The sequence below is a fragment of the Hyla sarda genome, chromosome 3, assembly GCF_029499605.1.
Source record: "Hyla sarda isolate aHylSar1 chromosome 3, aHylSar1.hap1, whole genome shotgun sequence".
NCBI lineage: Eukaryota > Metazoa > Chordata > Amphibia > Anura > Hylidae > Hyla > Hyla sarda.
In genome coordinates this window covers 317,652,725-317,676,017 of record NC_079191.1, presented here as the reverse complement: position 1 = coordinate 317,676,017, position 23,293 = coordinate 317,652,725, and the positions used below count along the sequence as shown (strand labels likewise).

The 23,293-nt window shown below is 42.6% G+C and overlaps 1 protein-coding gene across 3 annotated transcripts in view; it reads right to left on the bottom strand.

Annotated features, from left to right (window-relative positions):
• The window catches only part of MEMO1 (mediator of cell motility 1), a 33,507-nt gene that overhangs the window by 7,477 nt on the left and 2,737 nt on the right, over positions 1-23,293 (bottom strand). For 2 of the 3 annotated variants that reach the window (XM_056567157.1, XM_056567156.1), the window contains exons 2-6: positions 13,539-13,620; positions 12,265-12,333; positions 6,074-6,186; positions 5,211-5,322; positions 2,591-2,733 (exon numbers count right to left, since the gene is read on the bottom strand). In XM_056567157.1, coding sequence (XP_056423132.1) covers positions 2,591-2,733; positions 5,211-5,322; positions 6,074-6,186; positions 12,265-12,333; positions 13,539-13,620 — 519 coding nt within the window. Of the gene's footprint in view, positions 1-2,590; positions 2,734-5,210; positions 5,323-6,073; positions 6,187-12,264; positions 12,334-13,538; positions 13,621-23,082; positions 23,114-23,293 lie in introns of those variants that run through there. The other variant, XM_056567158.1, reaches the window with a different exon arrangement.

Sequence of the window (23,293 nt, the reverse complement as noted above, 5' to 3'; positions counted from 1 at the left end):
TGCGGAAGAAGCCGGAGGATCCCGAAGAAGATGCCGGAGCAGCGGGACAGCATTGGAAACCCCTGGGACAGCATCGGAAGCGGTGAGGATGCGGTCCGGAGTGGCGGGGACAAGTGAGTATAACTTCCTATACTTTACATTGCACGAATCCCTCAACATACGATGGATTCGACAAACGATGGGTCGTTTGGAACGAATTACCATCGTATGTTGAGGGACCACTGTATATCCAGAAAGCCTCTATTATTTAAAAGTGTCATCGTGGTCTCCCGACAGTTCTGCAAAGGTTGGTGCGGAGAGAGCTCACACTGTGTGGTACAAGTCCGAGTCCTTCATCAGAAATAGGCTTCTGTACCAAAAATGTCAAGTGTACAGGGTGGGCCATTTATATGGATACACCTTAATAAAATGGGAATGGTTGGTGATATTAACTTCCTGTTTGTGGCACATTAGTATTTGTGAGGGGGGAAACTTTTCAAGATGGGTGGTGACCATGGCAGCCATTTTGAAGTCGGCCATTTTGAATCCAACTTTTGTTTTTTCAATAGGAAGAGGGTCATGTGACACAAACTTATTGAGAATTTCACAAGAAAAACAATGATGTGCTTGGTTTTAACGTAACTTTATTCTTTCATGAGTTATTTACAAGTTTCTGACCACTTATAAAATGTGTTCAATGTGCTGCCCATTGTGTTGGATTGTCAATGCAACCCTCTTCTCCCAATCTTCACACACTGATAGCAACACCGCAGGAGAAATGCTAGCACAGGCTTCCAGTATCCGTAGTTTCAGGTGCTGCACATCTCGTATCTTCACAGCATAGACAATTGCCTTCAGATGACCCCAAAGATAAAAGTCTAAGGGGATCAGATCTGGAGACCTTGGGGGCCATTCAACTGGCCCACGATGACCAATCCACTTTCCAGGAATCAGTTCATCTAGGAATGCTCGGACCTGACACCCATAATGTGGTGGTGCACCATCTTGCTGGAAAAACTCAGGGAACATGCCAGCTTCAGTGCATAAAGAGGGAAACACATCATCATGTAGCAATTTCGTATATCCAGTGGCCTTGAGGTTTCCATTGATGAAGAATGGCCCCACTATCTTTGTACCCCATATACCACACCACACCATGAATTTTTGTGTTCCAACAGTCTTGGAGGGATCTATCCAATGTGTGTTAGTGTCAGACTAATAGCGGTGGTTTTGTTTGTTAACTTCACCATTCACATAAAAGTTTGCCTCATCACTGAACAAAATCTTCTGCGTAAACTGAGGGTCCTGTTCCAATTTTAGTTTTGCTCATTCTGCAGCACCTGAAACTACGGATACTGGAAGCCTGTGCTAGCATTTCTCCTGCGGTGTTGCTCTCAGTGTGTGAAGAGTGGGAGAAGAGGGTTGCATTGACAATCAAACACAATGGGCAGCACATTGAACACATTTTATAAGTGGTCAGAAACTTGAAAGAATAAAGTTATGTTAAAACCAAGCACATCATTGTTTTTCTTGTGAGATTCCCAATAAGTTTGATGTGTCACATGACCCTCTTCCTATTGAAAAAACTAAAGTTGGATTCAAAATGGCCAACTTCAAAATGGCCGCCTCAAAACCCATCTTGAAAAGTTTCCCCCCTCACATATACTAATGTGCCACAAACAGGAAGTTAATGTCACCAACCATTCCCATTTTATTAAGGTGTATCCATTTAATGGCCCACCCTGTACTTTCCAGCGTGAGCTTTGCCTCTGCACCGATCTTTGTAAAACAGGCCGTCTTTCAGTGTCTAGGAGGCAGGGCCAAGCTGCTCACATGCAACAGTCTAGCGAGCCTAATAAATAAAAGCGAATTTTATAAATTGGGCAACCACCATCAGTTCCAGGAAAGTTACAGTTTGCTTTTATACCCTAACAGCTATTCAACCATGTCTACAGCTCTTAGCAGCAAATACAGTTTCCTATAAAGTGAATTTATGGCTTAGATTTTAAGTTATTATTTGTACAGATTAGAGCAAGATACTGAAACATGTTCTTTTTTTCCAATCTGTTTAATTTTCTAATTGCAATTATGTTTCCATTTACAGTAGATTGTCATGGGGAAGCCATCTTGCCTAAGCTGTTTTTGAAAGCATTTAGAGGTATTAAAGTAAGCCCCATTGTCATAGGCAAAATAACCTGGAGCTGACTCTATTTACTTGAATGGGAGAGCTTTCCAGGCATACTCTGTGACCTGTGCAGAGGTCCATTGTGCAGGGAGAGGGGGAGGCTGAGCTCTGAATACCCTTCTTGTGAACACTGCGATCATCTGTTATATATATACTGGTGATGTCACCTTTTGCTGTAATCCTGTCTGCAATAAGGAGGAGACTGCTGAAAACTAATCTCTACAGAACAGGAAACGTCCTATTAGGCTTAGTGGACAGATTTTTATAATATAGTAAAATGGAAAATAGGAAGATTTAAAAATAAGAAGATTTAAACAAAAAAAATTACTTGTTTAAAATTTCAAAAGTTTAACATAAAAACTTAACTTAAACAATAAGTATTTTTTCAGTAAAGATTTCCTTTAAAAAAGCTGTTCTTTTACTTACCCCAATGGCAAAAATCTGATGAAATTACAAAGAGGTTAGTTGGATCTGCTAAGTATTTACTAAAAAGTTTCCCAAATTCTTGTTCCTTTGATTCGCTAAGTGCTCCAACTAACACAGGAACAATGGTAAACTCATCTTTATGGCTAAAAGGAGAAGCACATAAGCATTAGAAAAGAAAACCGCATGGACTACAAAATGTGTTTGAAATTACAAATAAAACAAAAATACAACAGTTATACATTAATTCCTTCATGATCCAGTGAATTTCGATTTTTCCGCTTATGTTTTTTGTTTCTAATTTCCTCACCTTTTATGACTTATTGCAATTTTATTTTTTCCATCTACATATGAAGCTTAGTTTTTTTAGTAGGGCAATTAATTTTTGTTTGCACCCTTTCCAGTGCAATACAATATGTTGAAAGAGTTTTCTTTTGCGGCCAGCGAATTTACAGCCACATAAACCATGAAATATTCAGCTGCTACACTGCATAAAGCTGACTTACATACATGTATGAGTATTGAATATTCGCTGGCCATAAAGAGGTACTGTAAATATATAAATATATTATGTACAGATATAACTTCTATATTACAGTCTGTAACAATAAATTCACTTGGCAGGAGTGGAGGGGAAGCATATACACTATAAAAACACTGTAGCAGATCATGTAATCAAAAAGTCACTTTATTATTAAAAATACATATATAACAAATCACGATAAAAACAAGCAATCTCCAGGTAGCAGAGCAGGATCAATGGAAGCGCTGAGACCAGATAAGAAGTTAAAAGGATTTATTTCCCAGAATGCAACGCGTTTCACGGTCACCCGCTTCCTGCCTGAGGAAGCAGGTGACCGTGAAACGCGTTGCAATTTGGGAAATAAATCCTTTTAACTTCTTATCTGGTCTCAGCGCTTCCATTGATCCCGCTCTGCTACCTGGATATTGCTTGTTTTTATCGTGATTCTATTTCAGCGGGACAAAGCTGCCGAGACCCTTTGATGATACACCCTATTCCATTGTTGTACTTGGTTGGAGTACAACTTCATGTGGTAAGCGCAATTCACACTTAGCGTTACCAACTCACCTTTGGTGTTACGCTACGGAGCGCATCCGTTTGTGCTTTTTTATTCCATATAACAAATGACACAAGAGGAATGGCGAACTGATAAATAGGACATCTCCTGGGTAAAGTGCAAGCTTGTGCTGCAAATACCTATTTTAAAGGTATATGTAAAGTGGCTAGTGCCATACGCTGTTATCTAAAACAGCTTTATTCTGTTTTTGGTATTTGTAGTTAGCTCGCTGGGTTAGCAGTATATATCAGGTCCATTACGAACACCCCAGTAGCACATAGGGGCATATTCTCAGTAGTCCCCCTCCCTATAGCTAGGGTAATTCTTGTCTGTGTTTTGTTTACTATAAAAACACTACGTTGTGAGGAGTTGGAGGGAAGAGCTAACTTTACCATTTTGAAGATTACGTTCTCAATGCAGCTCAAGAATGAGCACTGCCCTAATGACTGCTGGGAAATAAAGTTCAGAGCAAATCATGTGACAATCAGAAGCTCCACCCATCACACACATTTTTTATATGAAGGGGGGATAGGAGAAAAAGGAGGCAGAGACAAGAAAATACGGTCATGTCTGCATTATTTTTCAGAGGCAGACATTTAATTTTGGGGTGCATTCACACATACAGTATTCTGCGCAGATTTGATGCGCATCGATTTTCTGCTGCAGATTTCAATTTAAACCAAATGACTGAGCACAGCTTCTAATCTGCAGTTTAAAATCCTGCACATCAAATCTGCACAGGATCCTGTACGTGTGAACGTACCCTTATTCAATATTAAGTATGCTGTGGAAAGTGAATCATGGTGAAACCCCTTTAATCGCAACATTAAAAGGATTAAATGACTGACATTAGCTTTAACCCAAATGCCGACATTGTATGTTAAAATGCAGTAAATGTAAAGCAGTCTGTGTTAAGGGGTTAAGCAGCTCTGTACTATACTATGCTGCTATGTTTAAAAGGGATATTTCCATCTGGGACATTTATAGCATATCCACAGGATATGCCACAAATGTCCCCTAGATATGAGTCTCACCTTTGGGACCCCCACCTTTTGTAAGATTGAAGACTCTGCAGACCCCTGAAGCCTGTTTTCAGCAATCAGAGGTGGATGAGAAGAAGTGGGCAACTTATGCAAATAGGGCAGCCTTGAGAGCTACACTGTTTACGTAATTCTGGGAGTTATGTAGACAGCATAGCTCTGAATGAAGGGGCTGTGGTGCTCCAGAGATTGCTACTTCTTCACTGCTTAACAGGTACATTTTGTATGTTTTGGAGCGGATCTACCTGGTGCTACAGCTCAGTCCTATTCAAGTAAGGCCCTGGTGAATACGATAAGCTAACTGCATCTGATGGACGCCAGTGATTTTGTTCATTGAGTCTTGCTGTGTTGCCTACTCTTTTCCTAGGAAGAATAGCACCGCATGCTAGTCTTCCCTTCAACACCTCTGTTGGAGATTCCATCAAGTCTGAACAAAGCCTCACTAAACATGCACTTTTCCTTTCACCCTATAATAAGCTGCCCTTAGCTTTTATTATATCATACCTTTCCATTGTTTTAGCAGTGTAAGGTAGATGCATTTCGATGCTGTGCTCGTCTTCATCTGTTTGCAGAGACATTCGCTCAAACATACCAGTCTTCCACAGGTCTCCATAAACTAAAAATATATATCACACTATTAAAAGAACTTATTTGCACACAAACTTCAAATAAAAAAAATTAATGGTTTAGCAAATAGCATGTAAGAAAAAAAAAAAAAGACAACAGAACAGGAAAGGTGGCAAGGGACCAAATCAGTATAACTTACTTTTGTTTTTGTTGTACTATAGGATAAGCAAATAAGCATGGGAAAATACATTTAAAAAGGGAAAGTGTTTAAAGGGGTACTCCCGTGGAAAACTTTTTTTTTTAATCAACTGGTGCCAGAAAGTTAAACAGATTTGTAAATCACTTCTATTAAAAAAACTTAATCCGTCCAGTATTTTTTAGGGGCGGTATACTAAAGAGAAATCCAAAAAAGAAATGCATTTCCTCTGATGTCATGACCACAGTGCTCTCTGCTGACCTCTGCTGTCCATTTTAGGAACTGTACAGAGCAGGAGAAAATCCCCATAGCAAACATATGCTGCTCTGGACAGTTCCTAAAATGGACAGCAGAGGTCAGCAGAGAGCACTGTGGTCATGACATCAGAGGAAATGCATTTCTTTTGGATTTCTCTTTAGTATACAGCCCCTAAAAAGGACTGAAAGGATTAAGATTTAATAGAAGTGATTTACAAAATCTGTTTAACTTTATGGCACCAGTTGATTTAAAAAAAAAAAATAATAAGTTTTCCACAGGAGTACCCCTTTAAGTCCTGATATTATTTACATTCAGTAGTTTGTCAGCTTTAATTTCTTGGACATACCTTTCTGATCAATATGGAGGTCATAAAGAGGTGTTCTATATATATCCACAGTGGAAAGTGCACATCTAGAAAGGGCCACGTGGTGGGAAGGACCAAGAATAAAAACTCTTCGCCTATGTATACACACATAAAAAATGTATGAATCCTGTAACAAACAGGGTAATAAAAGCTTCACAATACTATTGTATAATTCCAACAGACATTGCACATTTAGCAATGGATAAAACACTGTAGATTTTAAACAATAAGACCTTTTATTAGAAAACAACCCAAGCACTTTGGTTCCAGTAGAAAATGTCTTGGTGTATTGTCTGAATTTTCACTTTCATATCCTTATCATATATTTACTAGGGCATTTATATTTCCCTTTTACTTTTAAGTACAAAATACACCCATAATACAGGTTTATTACTATAAACATTTATGGCATATCAAATGAACTTGGCACCACTGTTCTCAAATCAGTAGGCATCAGAGCAGCTGGCGCTATTATATCCTAGTGATGGGTCATAACTTTGCATAATAGAGAGAGAAAAAACTAACAACCTAACATTACAGATATTAGCAATTTTCTAACAGCCCAGATAACCATCTGTAATGCAGTTTTCCCTGCTGCACTATATCAAAGCTGCATCCCTCTACATTTGACTGTACAGATTGCATAAAGGCTACCAGTTTCAAGAATGCAAACAACAAGACCAGAACTAGGGGTGTGAATTTGGAGATACGATTTGAATCGCGATACCAGTGTGGCGATTCGATATATCCCGATATATCGCGTTACCGTCTAGGTGACGATACATCGCGATATATCCCGATACATCGCCCACCAGGGAGCATTCACAAATCCCTTTAGACGCCGCTGTCAGCTTTGACAGCGGCGATCTAGTAGTCCGGCACGCACTTTTCTCATTTTATCCCGTCGGGGCTGCAAAATAAAAGAAAACGCACTCTCTCTTACCTGCCAACGAGCCCCCGGAGCTCCGGTACACTCCGGTACAGGTGTTCGGTCCCTGGGCTGTATTCTTCTTACTTCCTGTTAGCCCGGAACGTCACACGGAGCTTCAGCCTATCACTGGCCGAGGCGGGACATCGCTGCGGCCGGTGATAGGCTGAAGCTCCATGTGACGTGCCGGGCTAACAGGAAGTAAGAAGAATACAGCCCGGGGACCGAACACCTGTACCAGAGTGTACCGGAGCTACGGGGCTCGTTGGCAGGTAAGAGAAAGTGCGTTTTCTTTTATTTTGCAGCCCAGACGGGATAAAATGAGAAAAGTGCGCGCCGGACTACTCCTTTAATAGCCAGCCGCAGCGATCGCTGCATGCTGGCTATTAGCGGCAGCCCCCAGCTACTGAGAACAGCCGGGGGCTGCAGAGTATGGAGCGGGCACGAGTCGGAGCCCGCTCCGTACACCCAGAGCGCCGCCGCGTCAGATCCGGCCTGACCGGCTCCACAAATGTGGAACTTGTATCTCCTGATGCCTGGGACATGCTGTTCCGGGCGTCAGGAGATACAAATTCCACATCCCTAAAAGAATCGATTCAAAAATATTTTGAATCGATTCAGTATCGCCAAGTGAAAAAATCGCGATAATCGCGTGAATCGATTTTTTCTTACATCCCTAACCAGAACCTAAACCAGTGTTTCCCAACCAGGGTGCTTCCAGCTGTTGCAAAACTACAACTCCCAGCATGCCTGGACAGCCTTTGGAAACACTGACCTAAACAGACACTAAATGTGGAGTGAAATATTGATAATATGGGTGGGTTCGCATGCTGCGGCCTTTCGCAGTAAAAAAGGTTAAATTCACTGCAAATTATGAAATAATTCACCGCTTACATATGCTGCATGTGAATAATTATTTAAACCTCATTCACATAAATAAGATAACCCACATTCCATATTTTGTATTTCTAAAAAGAACTGTAATAAAACACTGCTATGTGCAGCATAAAGCAAAATGGTAGGTATGAGGATTATTCAGCCGTTTTGTTGGCAATGCTGACATCCAGTGGTGATTCTGAAGTATTGCCACTCTTCATGCATTTACCTAAAATGTGAAGAGTAACAGTTCATATCTAATGGCTCCAGAATACGCACATATGAATACAGAGAATGCTTTTTCAGTAAACAAAATGGCCCTTATTTACGGTACTAAGTGTGGACTGTAGGTTTCTTTGTGGGTTTTAATTCCCTACAATTTATTTTCCACGGTATTTACTAACACAGCCGTCTGTCCCCGTTTTTTTTATCCCCGTTTTGTTTTCTTTTTTGCAGGCTGTAAATGGATTCAAAACAATGGGTTCATGTCAATGGGATATTTTTACAATCCGTTTGCACCCGTCTGCACTCATTTCCGTTTGTTTTTTTGGACAGCAGAAAAAACGGCACATGCAGTATTTTTTCTTCCGTCCAAAAAACGGAAGAAAAAACGGATACAGTAAATTTTACATTGAAGTCTATGGAAAATGGATGAGCCTTTAATGTCATCCGTTTGCATCAGTTATTGTCCATTTTTTTAACTCCGTTTTTATTTTTGACGGGAGAAGAACGGAATGGGTCTAGACGGCCGTGGAAACGCAGCCTAAGGTTTCCCTACATTTTCCACTTTCCCTACACTTTGCTTTTTTTACACATGATCTGATCTGTGGGGTTTTCCTCAGCTGAAATCCACCACATTTTCTGTGGAAATCTTAGTAAATATGTTGGGTTTTTGTGAAAATGTCGGGAACATGCACCTTTTCGGAGACAACACCCCCTTTTCCCAGCAGCCACACCCTTTTTTGGGTTTTCTTAGCAAAATGGTGAGTCAGTCAGGGTTTTTTCCATTCTGGCGCAAAATCTGGCGCAGACAATTTCTGGCGCAATGCGACAGAATCTGACGCACAACCCGAAAAAACATGTCGGGTTTGCAATAGTAAATGAGGGCCAATGTGTATAAACAGTAAAATCTGCCTATACAGTTTCCTGTTAAAATACACACCAGTTACTGTATGTAAACTACAGTGATTTAAAGGGGTACTCCGCCCCTGGCATCTTATCCCCTATCCAAAGGATAGGGGATAAGATGTTAGATCGCCATGGTCCCGCTGCTGGGGACCCCGGGGATCGCCGCTGCGGCACCCCACCATCATTACTGCACAGAGCGAGTTCGCTCTGTGCGTAATGACGGGCGATACAGGGGCCGGAGCAGCGTGACGTCATGGCTCCGCCCCTCATGACATCACGGCCCATCGCCTTAATGCAAGTCTTTGGCTGGGGGCGTGACGACCGCCACGTCCCCTCCCATAGACTTGTATTGATGGGGGCGGGGCGTGACCTCACGAGGAGCGGAGCCGTGACGTAACGATGCTCCGGCCCCTGTATTGCCCGTCATTACGTGCAGAGCGATCTCGCTCTGCGCAGTAATGATAGCGGGGTACTACAGCAGCGATCCCCGGGGTCCACAGCAGCGGGACCGCGGCGATCTAACATCTTATCCCTATGTCTAGGGGCGGAGTACCCCTTTAATGCTACTGTATTGTGCATGAGTAAAACAAAGGTTAAAACTATTTTCAGCAGAGGGTCGGTGTGCTGAGACATCACATTCCTAAACTTTGTGTTTCTTGTCTGAGCTGGTGATGCGATGATGCCAGGCAGATAACAGAGCAGCACATCAAGATTAGGAGCCGTTACTCTGCACTTTGAAATAGTAGCATAATATAACATTTCTACATTTTTAAACATTTTTATACTGTTTTCAGGTAACTTTCCAGGATAAGCTGTCATGTGTGCACTGTTTCTGGCCATTAATAACTTGTTTATGACATTTTTCACTGCATTTCTTACTGCTCTGCAGGTTCCATCTGTAATTTTCAGTTCCCCCAGAGATAATGGACAAAGCCCATCCTCTATAATGTCTCTCATACACTGTACACACACACACAGAGGAGGTGACACTATATTTCTATATCTCTATAGCATACCTAAATGGCGAGTTCACACTACAGATTTCCCAAATGGAATTTCGATGCCAAAATAATGAACTTGTTCATTCTTCTGGCTGAATCCGCTCCACAGTAAGTGCCGACTATGGGGATGGGAATGTCTGGCCAGTCCTAGCACTGACTGATTTCAGTCTGCGCTGGCAGCACCTGGAATCTCTGGCTGGAATTTTTCCGGCTAGAGATTCTCAGTGTGAATCCGGCCTAAGAAGCATCAGCAGCATGGAGGGCATTATAGAGCAGTAGTGAATAGTCTATGCAGAGAATCAAGCCTTCACGCTACTTACTTAGGGTACATTCACACTATGGAATATCCACCAGGAGAAATTACAGGCAGATATTCTGAGCAAAGTGGCCACCACCAATATCAACTGGGACTAGGACCACGCGAACCTGCTCTGACCTCGCTGGCAGCAATGCATTCCACGCTGAACATGATCATTCTTTCGGCGGGCCCAGAATCAGGAATTTTCCACCACTGAAATTCCCCTGGAAAACCCATTAACACACAAGGAATATGTTCTTTTATAATGAAAAATAATACATTTATAACATGATATTAAAACTGTAGAACATTTAGACCTTCATGAAAGACATCTTAGAATCATTATGTTTTTTTCAGTCTCACCTCAAGACAAGCAAATCCTGGAATATAATTCAAATACAGAGAACGCAATTTTTAAAGGGCTGCTGCAGAAAATAGGTTTTAGTTTAATTTGGTTGTAGCTGGGCTCCATCTTGTTGGTATTACAGATAATCTCTGTCCTCTCAGATTGGCCCATTAATTGACATTAATCTGATTCCTATTAAAGGGGTATTCCAGGCAAAACCTTTTTTTATATATATCAACTGGCTCCGGAAAGTAAAACAGATTTGTAAATTACTTCTATTAAAAAATCTTAATCCTTCCAATAGTTATTAGCTTCTGAAGTTTTCTGTCTAACTGCTCAATGATGATGTCACGTCCCGGGAGCTGTGCATGATGGGAGAATATCCCCATAGGAGCAGGACAGCTCCCGTGACGTGTGTCATCAGAAAGCAGTTAGACAGAAAACAGCAACTCAACTTCAGAAGCTAATAACTATTGGAAGGATTAAGATTTTTTAATAGAAGTAATTTACAAATCTGTTTAACTTTCCGGAGCCAGTTGATATATAAAAATAAGTTTTGGCCTGGAATACCCCTTTCATGCTCTCCTCCATAACAAATAATGTTTGCTTATTTTCCAAGTCTGGCTGACTAGTAAATTGCTTTTGTTTTCCTCCTCTCAGTAAAATGGGGACCCAACATCCAGCATTGTAATGATGTTACATTTAGAAGCTACTCCTCTCTGCAATTTTTTAATTTTTTTTTTTTCGGAAATGTACTTTTTTTCTCTGGAGAAAAAAAACAAACTGTTTTTTTTTCCCATTGTTTCAATATTTCTGGAAATGTTGCATCTCCAGACAGCATGTTCTCTAATCTCTCAATGAGCTGTTAGTCTGTCTTGCAAACACAGAAAGGAATTCGCTTGTTCTTTCAGAGTGAATTAAAGATGATAGGGAAGGGGGGTTGGAATGAAGCTTGATACTTTTATTATGTGCATTGCATGAGAAAGGAAAAATTAGAGGTTATAATTCCCTTTGAAATTGTGAGTTTCACAAGATGACAAGTTACAATACTATCATGTGACAAAGTGTTATTGAGCTCTACAGTGCTCAATATTTGAATTCCACCCAACTGAATTGACCAGTGGATATGACTTAAAGGGGTACTCCACCCCTAGACATCTTATCCCCTATCCAAAGGATAGGGGATAAGAGGTCTGATCGCGGGGGTCCCGTCGCTGGGGACCCCCGCAATATAGCATGTAGCACCCACCTGCATCTGCTTCCGGCAACGCTGGAGGTTCTGGCTCCCGACCACGGGAACGGAAGATCGTGACGTCAAACCTCCTCAATGCAAGTCTATGGGAGGGGGCGTGACGGCCTTCACGCCCCTTCCCATAGACTTGCATTGAGGGGGCGGATAGGGGATAACATGTCTAGGGGTGGAGTACCCCTTTAAAGCTTTACCATCAGAGAAAACTCCTTACAGATATGTTACCTCCTCATTCTGGAAAGAACAGCAGCATTCTTCAGTGCAACTTGAGACAACACTTGGCATACAGTCAGGTATAAAAAGTGTAAAATGAATAAAGAATTTGATTGTCTTCAAAACACACTTACGTTATGGAAGGGTCTACTTGCTTGTATGCGTGAGCAGCACAGGATCCACAGTAGGTGTATCCAGCATGGCTAGTAGAGAGATTTACATCTATTAAATACTTTTATACAGGTTGTCACACACGAATACTAGATTTCAGCACCGTGCATATTCATGTGGTTATTGCAATTATTCGTTGTAGATATCTCTTAACCTATTCTGAATGATTCTTCTCTGCACTGCTTGGCAAACAGGGGAGACACATTAAAATAACTAAACACATCCCCCCGCCAATCATTACCATAGGGCTACTGTGCTGTCGAAAGACAAAAAATAGCCGTTATTGAACTAACACATACTAAAACAGCACAGACACAGTCACATACCATAGTCAGTGCAGTAACAATCTGATCAATTAACAGTGCTAGATAAACATTTTCTGCAACAGTTTCAAGAGGCTGCCGGGAAAAGGTTGAATCCAGGTTGAATCAAGTGGCATTGTATGTTTCACAATTATAGTTCCCTATATTTAGGGTAGGGTCACACGTGCTGTATTTTGCTGAGTGTTTTCCTACCAATGGTAATCCGTATTTAATTCAGCTGCAGAAAATACACAGAAAAATACGGCACCTGTGACCACACCCTTAGGGTATATTCACACGTACAGTATCCTGCACATATTTGATGCGCAGGATTTGAAGTTGCAGATTTTAAAATAATAATAATAATATGCACAGGATACTGAACATGTGAATAGACCCTTAGGGTAGGGTAAAACATGCTACGGATGCTCTACTGACCATCCCTAGAGTGTGGCTCCTGCTGTCCCAGTGCATCCTACTTTGTCTGCTCATAGCTGAAATCCACCGCTACGAGCAGACACACAGTGATCTGTGAGTTGCAGCACGCATGCGAAGTGTACACACAGACATCACAGTAGCTCCTGAGCGGCCGCGATGTCTGCGAGTACACTGTGTGCCGTCACTGTGTGTCGCCTCGTAGCAGCGGATTGCAGCTACCAGCAGACAAAGCAGGACCCACACTCTAGGGACAGTCAGCAGTGCATCTGCAACGTCAAATATGCAACGTCAAGCGGATGCGCTACCTGTGACCCTACCTTTAAAAGGGTTATTTTCTGACATGTTTTTTATTGATGGCCTATCCACAGGATATCAATATACTGTTTACTAGAACCATGGTGCTCACAACACACAGTGAACTATTTTCTCTGGCCATCAATAAAGTCTTGAAAAATCCCTTGCATCTACTTCATATTTTTTACAGAATAAATACTTACGGTGCAATAATGGCTCTAGCGGGTCTTTTAGAAGTCTGTGCTTGGGAGAGCCAACCATCCAACTGGGCGCTTAGCTGAGGTCCTAAAATTAATCATAAACAAATATAAAAAATCTAAGAAAAGTAGAGAAAAACAAATACTTCATGGTGTAACAGTGAATCGATCTAGGGGCAAATAAATGTATCTAACTTCAAAACCATCAGCCACTTAAAAATGCCTGTGTCTATGCACATGGTAGATTCTCAGAGCTATAGTAACGCAGTTGGCAGTTCAAAGCAGAGTTGGTAAAAGAGGAAAGAACGGTTTATGGGGGAGATTTATCAAAACCTGTGCAAAAGATGCTGAGTTGGCCATAGCAACCAATCAGATCGCTTCTTTCATTTTGCAGGGCACTTCCCTATGACAACATAAAGGAGAAATCAGTTTTTCATTCTATACATCAGTTCTTTGTACCTAGAATTGGGCGCTACTTACAAGCAGACAGTTATTAAAAAGTAAAATATCTGTCTGTCTATTACCTTGTGTTACTATAAAATTGCCAACAACCCCTTAAATACAATATATTTCTATCCCTCTGTTTATGCCGTTTTTAATTCTTCCAAATAAGGTCACAAATTGCTAAATTTGCCCTGAGCCTCTTCCACTCTTTACCAATGGTTGTACATGACAAAGTGTCTTTGATGGTGTACAGCAGTGTTTCCCAAGCGAGGTCCTCAAGTACCCCCAACAGGTTGTGTTTTCAGAATTTGCTTAGTCTTTGACAGGTGACATAATGCTAGGACCGCACAGGAATGCACCGCCTCAGAAGGCTATGCATTCCATGCAGTCTCCGCACAAAGAATTAATGTGTTCATTCTTTATGCAGACACGGAAATTGGAATTTGGCACAGAAAACATCTGGCACGGAAATTCCGCCTTGTGCACAGAGCAGGAGAATCCCATTGAATACAATGAGACTCTACTGCAGCAGAATCTCAGTGCTGGATTCCAATGCGGAATTCGGTACGGAAAGTCTGCCGTGTGAACTTAGCCTAAGGAAATCCTGAAATCATGACCTGTTGGGTGTACTTGAGGACCGCGCTTGGGAAACACTGGTGTACAGCATGCCTCCTGTAAAGCTGCTTAAACCCATTAGATAGCCATCAGCTAACAGCTATCTTTCCCTAAAACATGTTCGCTTTGATCAGCCAAGTATACATTCTAGGTCACTGTCAAACCCCTCTAACCTCCCAGAGGAAAAAAAGCATTAGGCATTTTGAAACCTAGCATACTAAAGGCCCTTTAACATGGGCCAATATGCTCGACAGTGCTGTTCTCTGTGATCGGCGCTCATTTACCGAGGCTGGATCGTTCGTATGGCCCTAATCATCATTGTTGACCACACATCCTATTTGTACCAAGTGATGTGGGGCTGATACAAATTTATTTTATTGGTCGCACAAGAGATCCAACAAACAGTAACTCCATTAACTCCCATTCAGTCGATTCTTGGCAAGTGTAAAACTCCTTAAATGGGCACTACAAAACTTGGTCAGATACAAAAACTTTTTATATTTTGTACATCTTGGCAAAACATTCACCTTTCTAATAATTCATAAGAAAATGTTACTTTCTTTTTATAGAAATTATGGCTTATAAAATGATGTCTTTGTCCAAGCTGAAGCACAAGCATGGACAAAGTCCAGTAAGTGAGGGTGGGCTGGCACTCCTCTGTGCTCTCTCCTGTCTGATAGTACTCCTCTGTGCTCTCTCCTGTCTGACAGTACTCCTCTGTGCTCTCTCCTGTCTGACAGTACTCCTCCGTGCTCTCTCCTGTCTGACAGTACTCCTCCATGCTCTCTCCTGTCTGATAGGACTCCTCCGTGCTCTCTCCTGTCCTATCAGACAGAGTTTTAGCCCAGCATGTGTCTTTGACTGAGAGCTTTTACACCTGTTCACTCTAGTGCCGTGCAGCATCCATTGCTGCCGCAGCACCAGGTTTTTGGAGAGGCACGGCCCAGGGACTGATTCAGGCAAAATTGCGGCTGCTCTGCCAGTGGGTCATTCCCCCTGTGGGCACTGGTGCTGCAGTGGTGGCGGTTCCGCTCAGTTCGGCACCATTTTATGCTAAGGATGTTAGGGACCTGACATGGCTAGCGGGCTTGCACTTCTTGATCATAATGTACACTGATGACATGTTAGTTTAACAAATTTTGCCGAGAAGCCTTAGATCACTGTGCATGGTGTGGGTGTGCGACCATGTCTGTTTTTTTCTCTACTTTAATTTACACTGTTCAATGCTATGCCATAGCATAGCATTGATTAGGGTTATCGGTGCTCTGCTGCTCCAGCCTGCCATGGCTGACTGGAGCTTCAGAGCAACGATCGGTTTTACCATAGTGGTCCCAATCAGCCACGCTGCTCCCTTCGGATAGGGGATAAGTTATATTGCACTACAGATATCTTTTAAGATGTCTCATCGTGGGGGTCCAGCCGCTGGAGACCCCCATGATCTCGGCTGCGGAAACTTGCTGTCATCACTAATGACAGGCGATACAGGGGTCGGAGAATTGTCACGTGACGGCCCTCCCCCTTAATGCAAGAGTATGGGAGGGGGCGTCGGGAGGGGGCAGAGCCATGATGTCACAACGCTCCGGCCCAGTCATTAAGCACAGTGCGAGTTTGCTTTGTGCAGTGATGACAGCAGGGTGCCGCAGCCGAGATTGCGGGGGTCCCCAGTGGCGGGACCTCCGTGATCAGACATCTTATCTCATATCCTTTGAATAAGATGTCTGGGGGGTGGAGTATCCCTTTAAGTCTTAATGGCCCCAGACTTAAAAAAAATTATAATTTATCTTCAAACTAGACAACCCCCTTTCAATTTGCTGATTGTCTGAAGGCAACTTGATGGAAAGGTGGCCTTGCTGCTGGAACCTCCCACATTTGTGGGGAAAAATTTTTTACGCAAAAAACTAATTCCTTACAGTTGCACTCCACGCCTCCAATCTATTACAAGGGACTGTTTTTTACACTATGCTTATCCCCAAATATGACATATGGACATTGTTGCCCCATCAGTACAATTTATATGATGGTAACAGTTCTGGTGGTCTATGCAGGGTTGTTTTTTTTCTAGCTTTCAATCATTTTACATCATTAGATCCTTCTGCAAGAGGTATAGATTAGAATCATAGATCAGTGAAAGGGTCAAACAATGTGTACACACAGGCTTAATTAGTGTCTAGTTTGACTAGAAAAAACTACGGTGGCCTCTTGTTTTTGTACAGTATGGAACACCCACACTGTCTCCAAAGACCTGAACAAGCATTTCAGCTTCCCATGGCACGTAGAAGTTATTAACTTTATATAACAAAAGCTTAAAAAGGTAATATACCACCAAATTGTGTTTCTTTACTTTCTCATGGCTTAAATATGCAATAAAAAATTACAAAAAAGTCAGACACAGATTTGAGTATTAGTGGTCCAGCCGCTGTGACCCACACAGCAGAAAGAATGGATAAAGTGGGCTGATATTTTTTCAGCTTAACCCCAAAAAATTGATCAGAGCCAAAGTGTGATTAAGAGATAAAGACCTTCTAAAACACAAATATGAGAATTAGAGGAAAAGCGTTGGAAAATGCCCCCAGATTTCAGATGTGGTTATTTACAAACCTAAAGCCTTGTAGGTAAGCCACATTTATTTTCTGAACTCTGACCTTACAGCATGGATATTTGAAGGACCAATCCCAGTGCTGTTTTACATGGATGGCCAATCGTTTCAATGGCTAGCATGGAATATAAATATATCGGGGGAATGTAGAAACTATGTCTTCTCACCGATACCTTGCCGGTGAAGTCTCCCCATGCTGCGGAGGGGCTCTGTGGGTAAGGAGAGGACTATGAAAAAGGAAACACTATCAAGCGGGCGCTCGCAGGGACTTAGCAAAGACCCGAGTCACGGACTTTGAAAATAAAGGTTTTATTATGAAGGATAAAAGCACAATGCGTTTCGAGTTTCCAGGACTCTTCATCAGGTCCAACCTGATGGAAAAACATTTTCTCCATAGAGCTTCATTAAAGATTCAGGATATTGTGCTGCAGGGGCTCTATTTTCCCTGTATACATGTACACAGACTGTATGATTTTCTCCAGCAAACGGCTTTTCCCTCTTTCCAGCCCCCTTTCCTTGGTTCTTTTTCACTGCTATTATCTGAGCTGATCTAACAAAAAACAAGAACTCTGATAGACTTTACTAATCTTTGATCAGCGACTCAATAGTAGGAAATAATAATAAACTATGGTGTCCGTTGCCTTTATCTGTAGTTGTAGGATATTTCTATTATCTTTTTAATGTTTATTACATGTTTTATGTTGGTTTAAAAATGGTTCTATTTTTCCCAAATACACTAGTATAAGGGTACGATCACATGCATATTTTCATGCTGTCACGCCCCCTCCCATAGACATGAATGGAGGGGGTGTGGCAGTGACGTCACGTCCCTGTCTAAGAGGCAGCACCCGGCACAGAATGCCGGGGGCTGCACAGAGATCGTGGGAGTCCCCAGCGATCATACATCTTATCCCCTATCCTTTGGATAGGGAATAAGATGTATAAATATGGAATACCCCTTTACCTTATCCTGGAACTTTTCCCACACTACTATATATCAGTCTGCTCACCTCTTCATTTTCAATGTGACAGATTCTCTTAAACTAGTAGATATAAATGGTGACACAAGCTACATAAAATAACATTAAAAAAATTAAGCATTTCTCACAGAAAAGGATTGCAGTAACACATTGTTTGCTATACACTATACACAATACACATTGTTTGCTATTTATTCCCTTTGTGTGTATTGGAACTAAACCAAAAAAAGGGAGAAAAAAAAAAAAAAAAAAAAAAGCAAATTGGACATAATGTCACACCAAACTCCAAAAATGGTCTGGACAATATAATTGGCATCCTTAACTTAATATTTGGTTGAACACCCTGAAATCAGTCACTTCCTATAACCATCAATAAGCTTCTTACACCTCTCAGCCGGAATGTTGGACCACTCTTCCTTTGCAAACTTCTCCAGGTCTCTCTTCTTGGAAGGGCGCCTTTTCCCAACAGCAATTTTAAGATTTCTCCACAGGTGTTCAATGGGATTTAGATCTGGACTCATTGATGGCCACTTTAGAACTCTCCAGCGCTTTGTTGCCATCCATTTCTGGTGCTTTTTGACATATGTTTGGGATCATTGTCCTGCTGGAAGACCCAAGATCTCGGACGCAAACCCAGCTTTCTGACACTGGGCTGTACAGTGCAACCCAAAATCCATTGGTAATCCTCAGATTTCATGATGCCTTGAACACATTCATGGCACCCAGTACCAGAGACAGCAAAACAACCCCAAAACATCATTGAACCTCCACCATATTTCACTGTAGGTACTGTGTTCTTTTCTTTGTAGGCCTCATTCCGTTTTCGGTAAAGAGTAGAATGATGTGCTTTACCAAAAAGCTCTATCTTGGTCTCATCTGTCCACAAAAAGGATTTTGGCTTATTCAAGTTCATTTTGGCAAAATGTTGGCTTTTTTTTATGTCTCTGAGTCAGCAGTGGGGTCCGCCTGGGTCTCCTGCCATAGTTTTATTTAATTTAACCCCTCAACAATGCAGGACGTAAATGTACGTCCTGGTGAGGTGGTACTTAATGCATCAGGATGTCCATTTACGGAGCGATGCTTGGGTCATGCGTGGCAGGTCCCGGCTGCTGATAGCAGCCAGGGACCCATCGACATCCACGATCGCCCGGATGTCCGCCACTAACCCCTCCGATGCCGTGATCAATACAGATCACAGCATCTGCAGAAGTGCGGCACTTAATGTGGACGATCGGATTGCCCGCAGCGATCCGATAATCTGTAATGCCTCCGTCCGTCTCCCGTCGTCTTCTGCTCTGGTCTGAGACCAGAGCAGAAGACAGCCGATGACACTGATCAGTACTATGCCCTATGCATCTAATGATTGCTATAAATAGTCCCCTATGGGGACTATTAAAGTGTAAAAATAAAAGTAAAAAATAAACGTTAAAAAAAAAATGTGCAAAATCCACTCCCCCAATAAAAATGTAAATTGTCCGTTTTTCCATTTTACCCCCAAAAAGTGTAAAAAAAAATGTAATAAACATATTTTATATCCCCGCATGCATAAATGTTAATTATCCCGTATGATGAATGGTGTGAACGTTAAAAAATAAATAAAAAAAAAGGCGAAAATTGCTGCTTTTTTTTAAATAACATTTTATTCCCCAAAAATTTAAAAATGTATTAAAATTTTTATACATGCAAATGTCGTTTAAAAAATAAAATTACAGATTACGGCGCAAAAAATGAGCCCTCATACTGCCGCTTATACGGAAAAATGAAAAACATATAGGCCAGCAAAATAGAGGGATTTTAAACACACTAATTTGGTTAAAAAGTTTGCGATTTTTTTTAAGCAGTATAATAATAGTAAAGTATGTAATCATGGGTATCATCTTAATCGTACTGATCCACAGAACAAAGAAAACATGTCTATGTTACTGTTTACCAGAACGATATGGCTGAGAACCTATATCATATGGTCGGCATAAAATACCAACACCAAAAAACAAGAGACCATACAACAACGTCAATAGAAGTATGAAAAAACTTTATTAGGATATTACAAAAACTAAAAACACATTAAAAAAAAACATGTATATTGTGCAGGTACAACAAGAAAATCAGGCAGAAGAGAGGGAGATGAGGGTACTAAAAAAAAAAAATAGGGACTTTATGTAAGCACAAGACTGGGTATCTAGGAAGGTATATAGCAAGCGCCAAAATGAAAGGCTGGACTATGGTTCCCACTTAGGAAGTAACATGCTAAAGTGACATTGCTAGAGACATATGATGCCATCACTAACAGCTTGTACATGTGCTAATGGTAATAACTTCTAGGGATTGACCAATATCGATTTTTTAGGGCCGATACCGATAATCTGTCACCTTTCAGGTCGATAGCCGATAACTTATACCGATATTCCGGTATAAGTTATTGGCTATTTCAACCCCCCTGGCAGGCAGAAGCCGTTGCAGATCAATGATTTAAGGCGGGCGCTTTAAATCAATGAACTGCAGCGGCTTTTGCGGTGCCAGAGACCGCCGCCGCTGCCCGCTTCTCTCCCCCTGCCTGTCCGGAGTCTAACCACTAAAGTTGCCCCATCGCCTCCCCCCATCCTCTGCCCACATACCGCCGCCGCTGCCCCATTGCCTACCCCCATCCTCTGGCCACATGCCGCTGACCCATCGCTTCCCCCCCCCATCCTCTGCCCACATACCGCTGCTGCCCCTTCGCCTCCCCCCCCCATCCTCTGCCCACATACCGCTGCTGCCCCTTCGCCTCCCCCCATCCTCTGCCCACATACCGCTGCTGCCCCTTCGCCTCCCCCCATCCTCTGCCCACATACCGCCGCTGCCCCATCGCCTCCCCCCATCCTCTGCCCCATCGCCTCCCCCCATCTTCTGCCCACATACCGCCGCTGCCCCATCGCCTCCCCCCATCCTCTGCCCACATACCTCCGCTGTCCCATCGCCTCCCCCCATCCTCTGCCCACATACCGCCACTGCCCCATCGCCTCCCCCCATCCTCTGCCCACATACCGCCGCTGCCCCATCGCCCTCCCCATCCTCTGCCCACCTTCTCTCCCCCTGCCTGTCCTGAGTCTAACCACTACAGTTGCCCCATCGCCTCCCCCCATCCTCTGCCCACATACAGCCGCCGCTGCCCCATTGCCTCCCCCCATCCTCTGGCCACATGCCGCTGCTGACCCATCACCTCCCCCCATCCTCTGCCCACATACCGCCGCTGCCCCATCTCCTCCCCCCATCCTCTGCCCACATACCGCCGCTGCCCCATCGCCTCCCCCCATCCTCTGCCCACATACCGAAGCTGCCCCATCGCCTCCCCACATACCGCCGCTGCCCCATCGCCTCCCCCCATCCCCGGTGTTATAATTACCTGTTCCCGGGGGGTCCGCGATCCTTCTGGCTCCGTCGGCGTCCTGCTCGGTCACTGTGCATACTGATGGTGACATCGCGTTGGGGACGTCACTCGTCATTACGCAGCGCACAGCAACAGCGCAGGAGCCAGAAGGACCGCGGACCCCCGGGAACAGGTAATTATAACACCGGGGATGGGGGGGAGGCAATGGGGCAGCGGCGGCGATGTTAATTGCCGATACAGATAATGTCCAAAATCGTGATTATCGGCCGATAATATCGGCCAAACCGATAATCGGTCGATCCCTAATAACAGTAGTAATAAAGTGCAAAGAAGCATGGTAAGAAACAGACATATAACTTATACAAACATTATATAATACATGACCTATGCACCTATGGGGTACCACTCACCTCGTACCCCAAATGCGTTTTTGCATCAAATGGCTTCGTCAGGGGTTGCAAGCTTCTTGATAATGTTGTGCACTGTGGACAAAGGCAAATCTAGATCTCTGGAGATGGACTTGTAACCTTGAGATTGTTATTTTTCCACAATTTTGGTTCTCAAGTCCTCAGACAGTTCTCTTCTCTTTGTGCTTTCCATGCTTAGTGTGGCACACACAGACACACAATGCAAAGGCTAAGTAAACTTCTCTCCTTTTTATCTGCTTTCAGGTGTTATTTTTATATTGCCCCCATCTGTTACTTGCCCCTGTTGAGTTTAAAGGTGCATCACATGCTTGAAACTATCTTATTTTTGTCGAGACCATTTTTGGAGCTTGGTGTGACATTATGTCCAATTTGCTTTTTTTCCTCCCTTTTTGGTTTAGTTCCAATACACATAAAGGGAATAAACATGTGTATAGCAAAACCTGTGTTACTGCAAACCTTTTCTGTGACAAATACTTCATTTTCTAGAAAAATGTAAGGGGTACCAACATTTACGGCCATGGCTGTACAATCTGACTTTTGTTTACTACTATCCTTGTGTTGAACCCCTGGCTGTGGTAGTACAATATAAAATTACAGCAGATTCTAACAAAGGCTGCATTTCTCTGCTGCTCAGCGCTTTCATGTGGGGGAGGGGTCCTTGTTACTGTGTATAATACCCTACAGACCGGTCACTGGTTTACACTTACAAAGCAAGATCATATTATAAATCTGAGGTGGTGTTTAGCACAAACTAGTCCTCGGGGTTGATTCATTTGTCTCCATTCTACAACTACACAGGAAAGGTCTACAAACACAGTACACTAGTCACATCTTGTTCTAAAGGTCGTATTTCCCTTTTAATTATTAAAGGAGCAGTACCAAACTTACAAGGCCAGCAGGCTCTGAAGCAGGAATAAGTGGTAACAGCTGTTTTATGTGTGACCACACTTTCTCATACCCTGTGGCACACACATAAAACAACTGTAACCACTTATTCTTGCTTTAAAGCCCGCTGGCCATGTTTGGATATTTTTAGCACTTAAAATTAAGGTACAAAGACCTGTAACCTTCAGGGTGTGGGCTGCTCTTTTCTTGTGTTATGTTTGGATGGGATTCTTACCTCCTCCCACCAACATACAGTCCTACTTGCCAGTTTCACTCCAAAATGTGCACACATGGGGGCCGTTCCAGTTGCTGTACTTTTTTCAAAGAAATTTTGGTGTAAGTAATTCTGATAGCACCCTTCACTGCTTGTAATGGGCTTCTTCTTAGTCAACAGTCTTTCCCCGAAAATAAGACCTATTGTTCCTTTTACATTCTGGCTAAATATA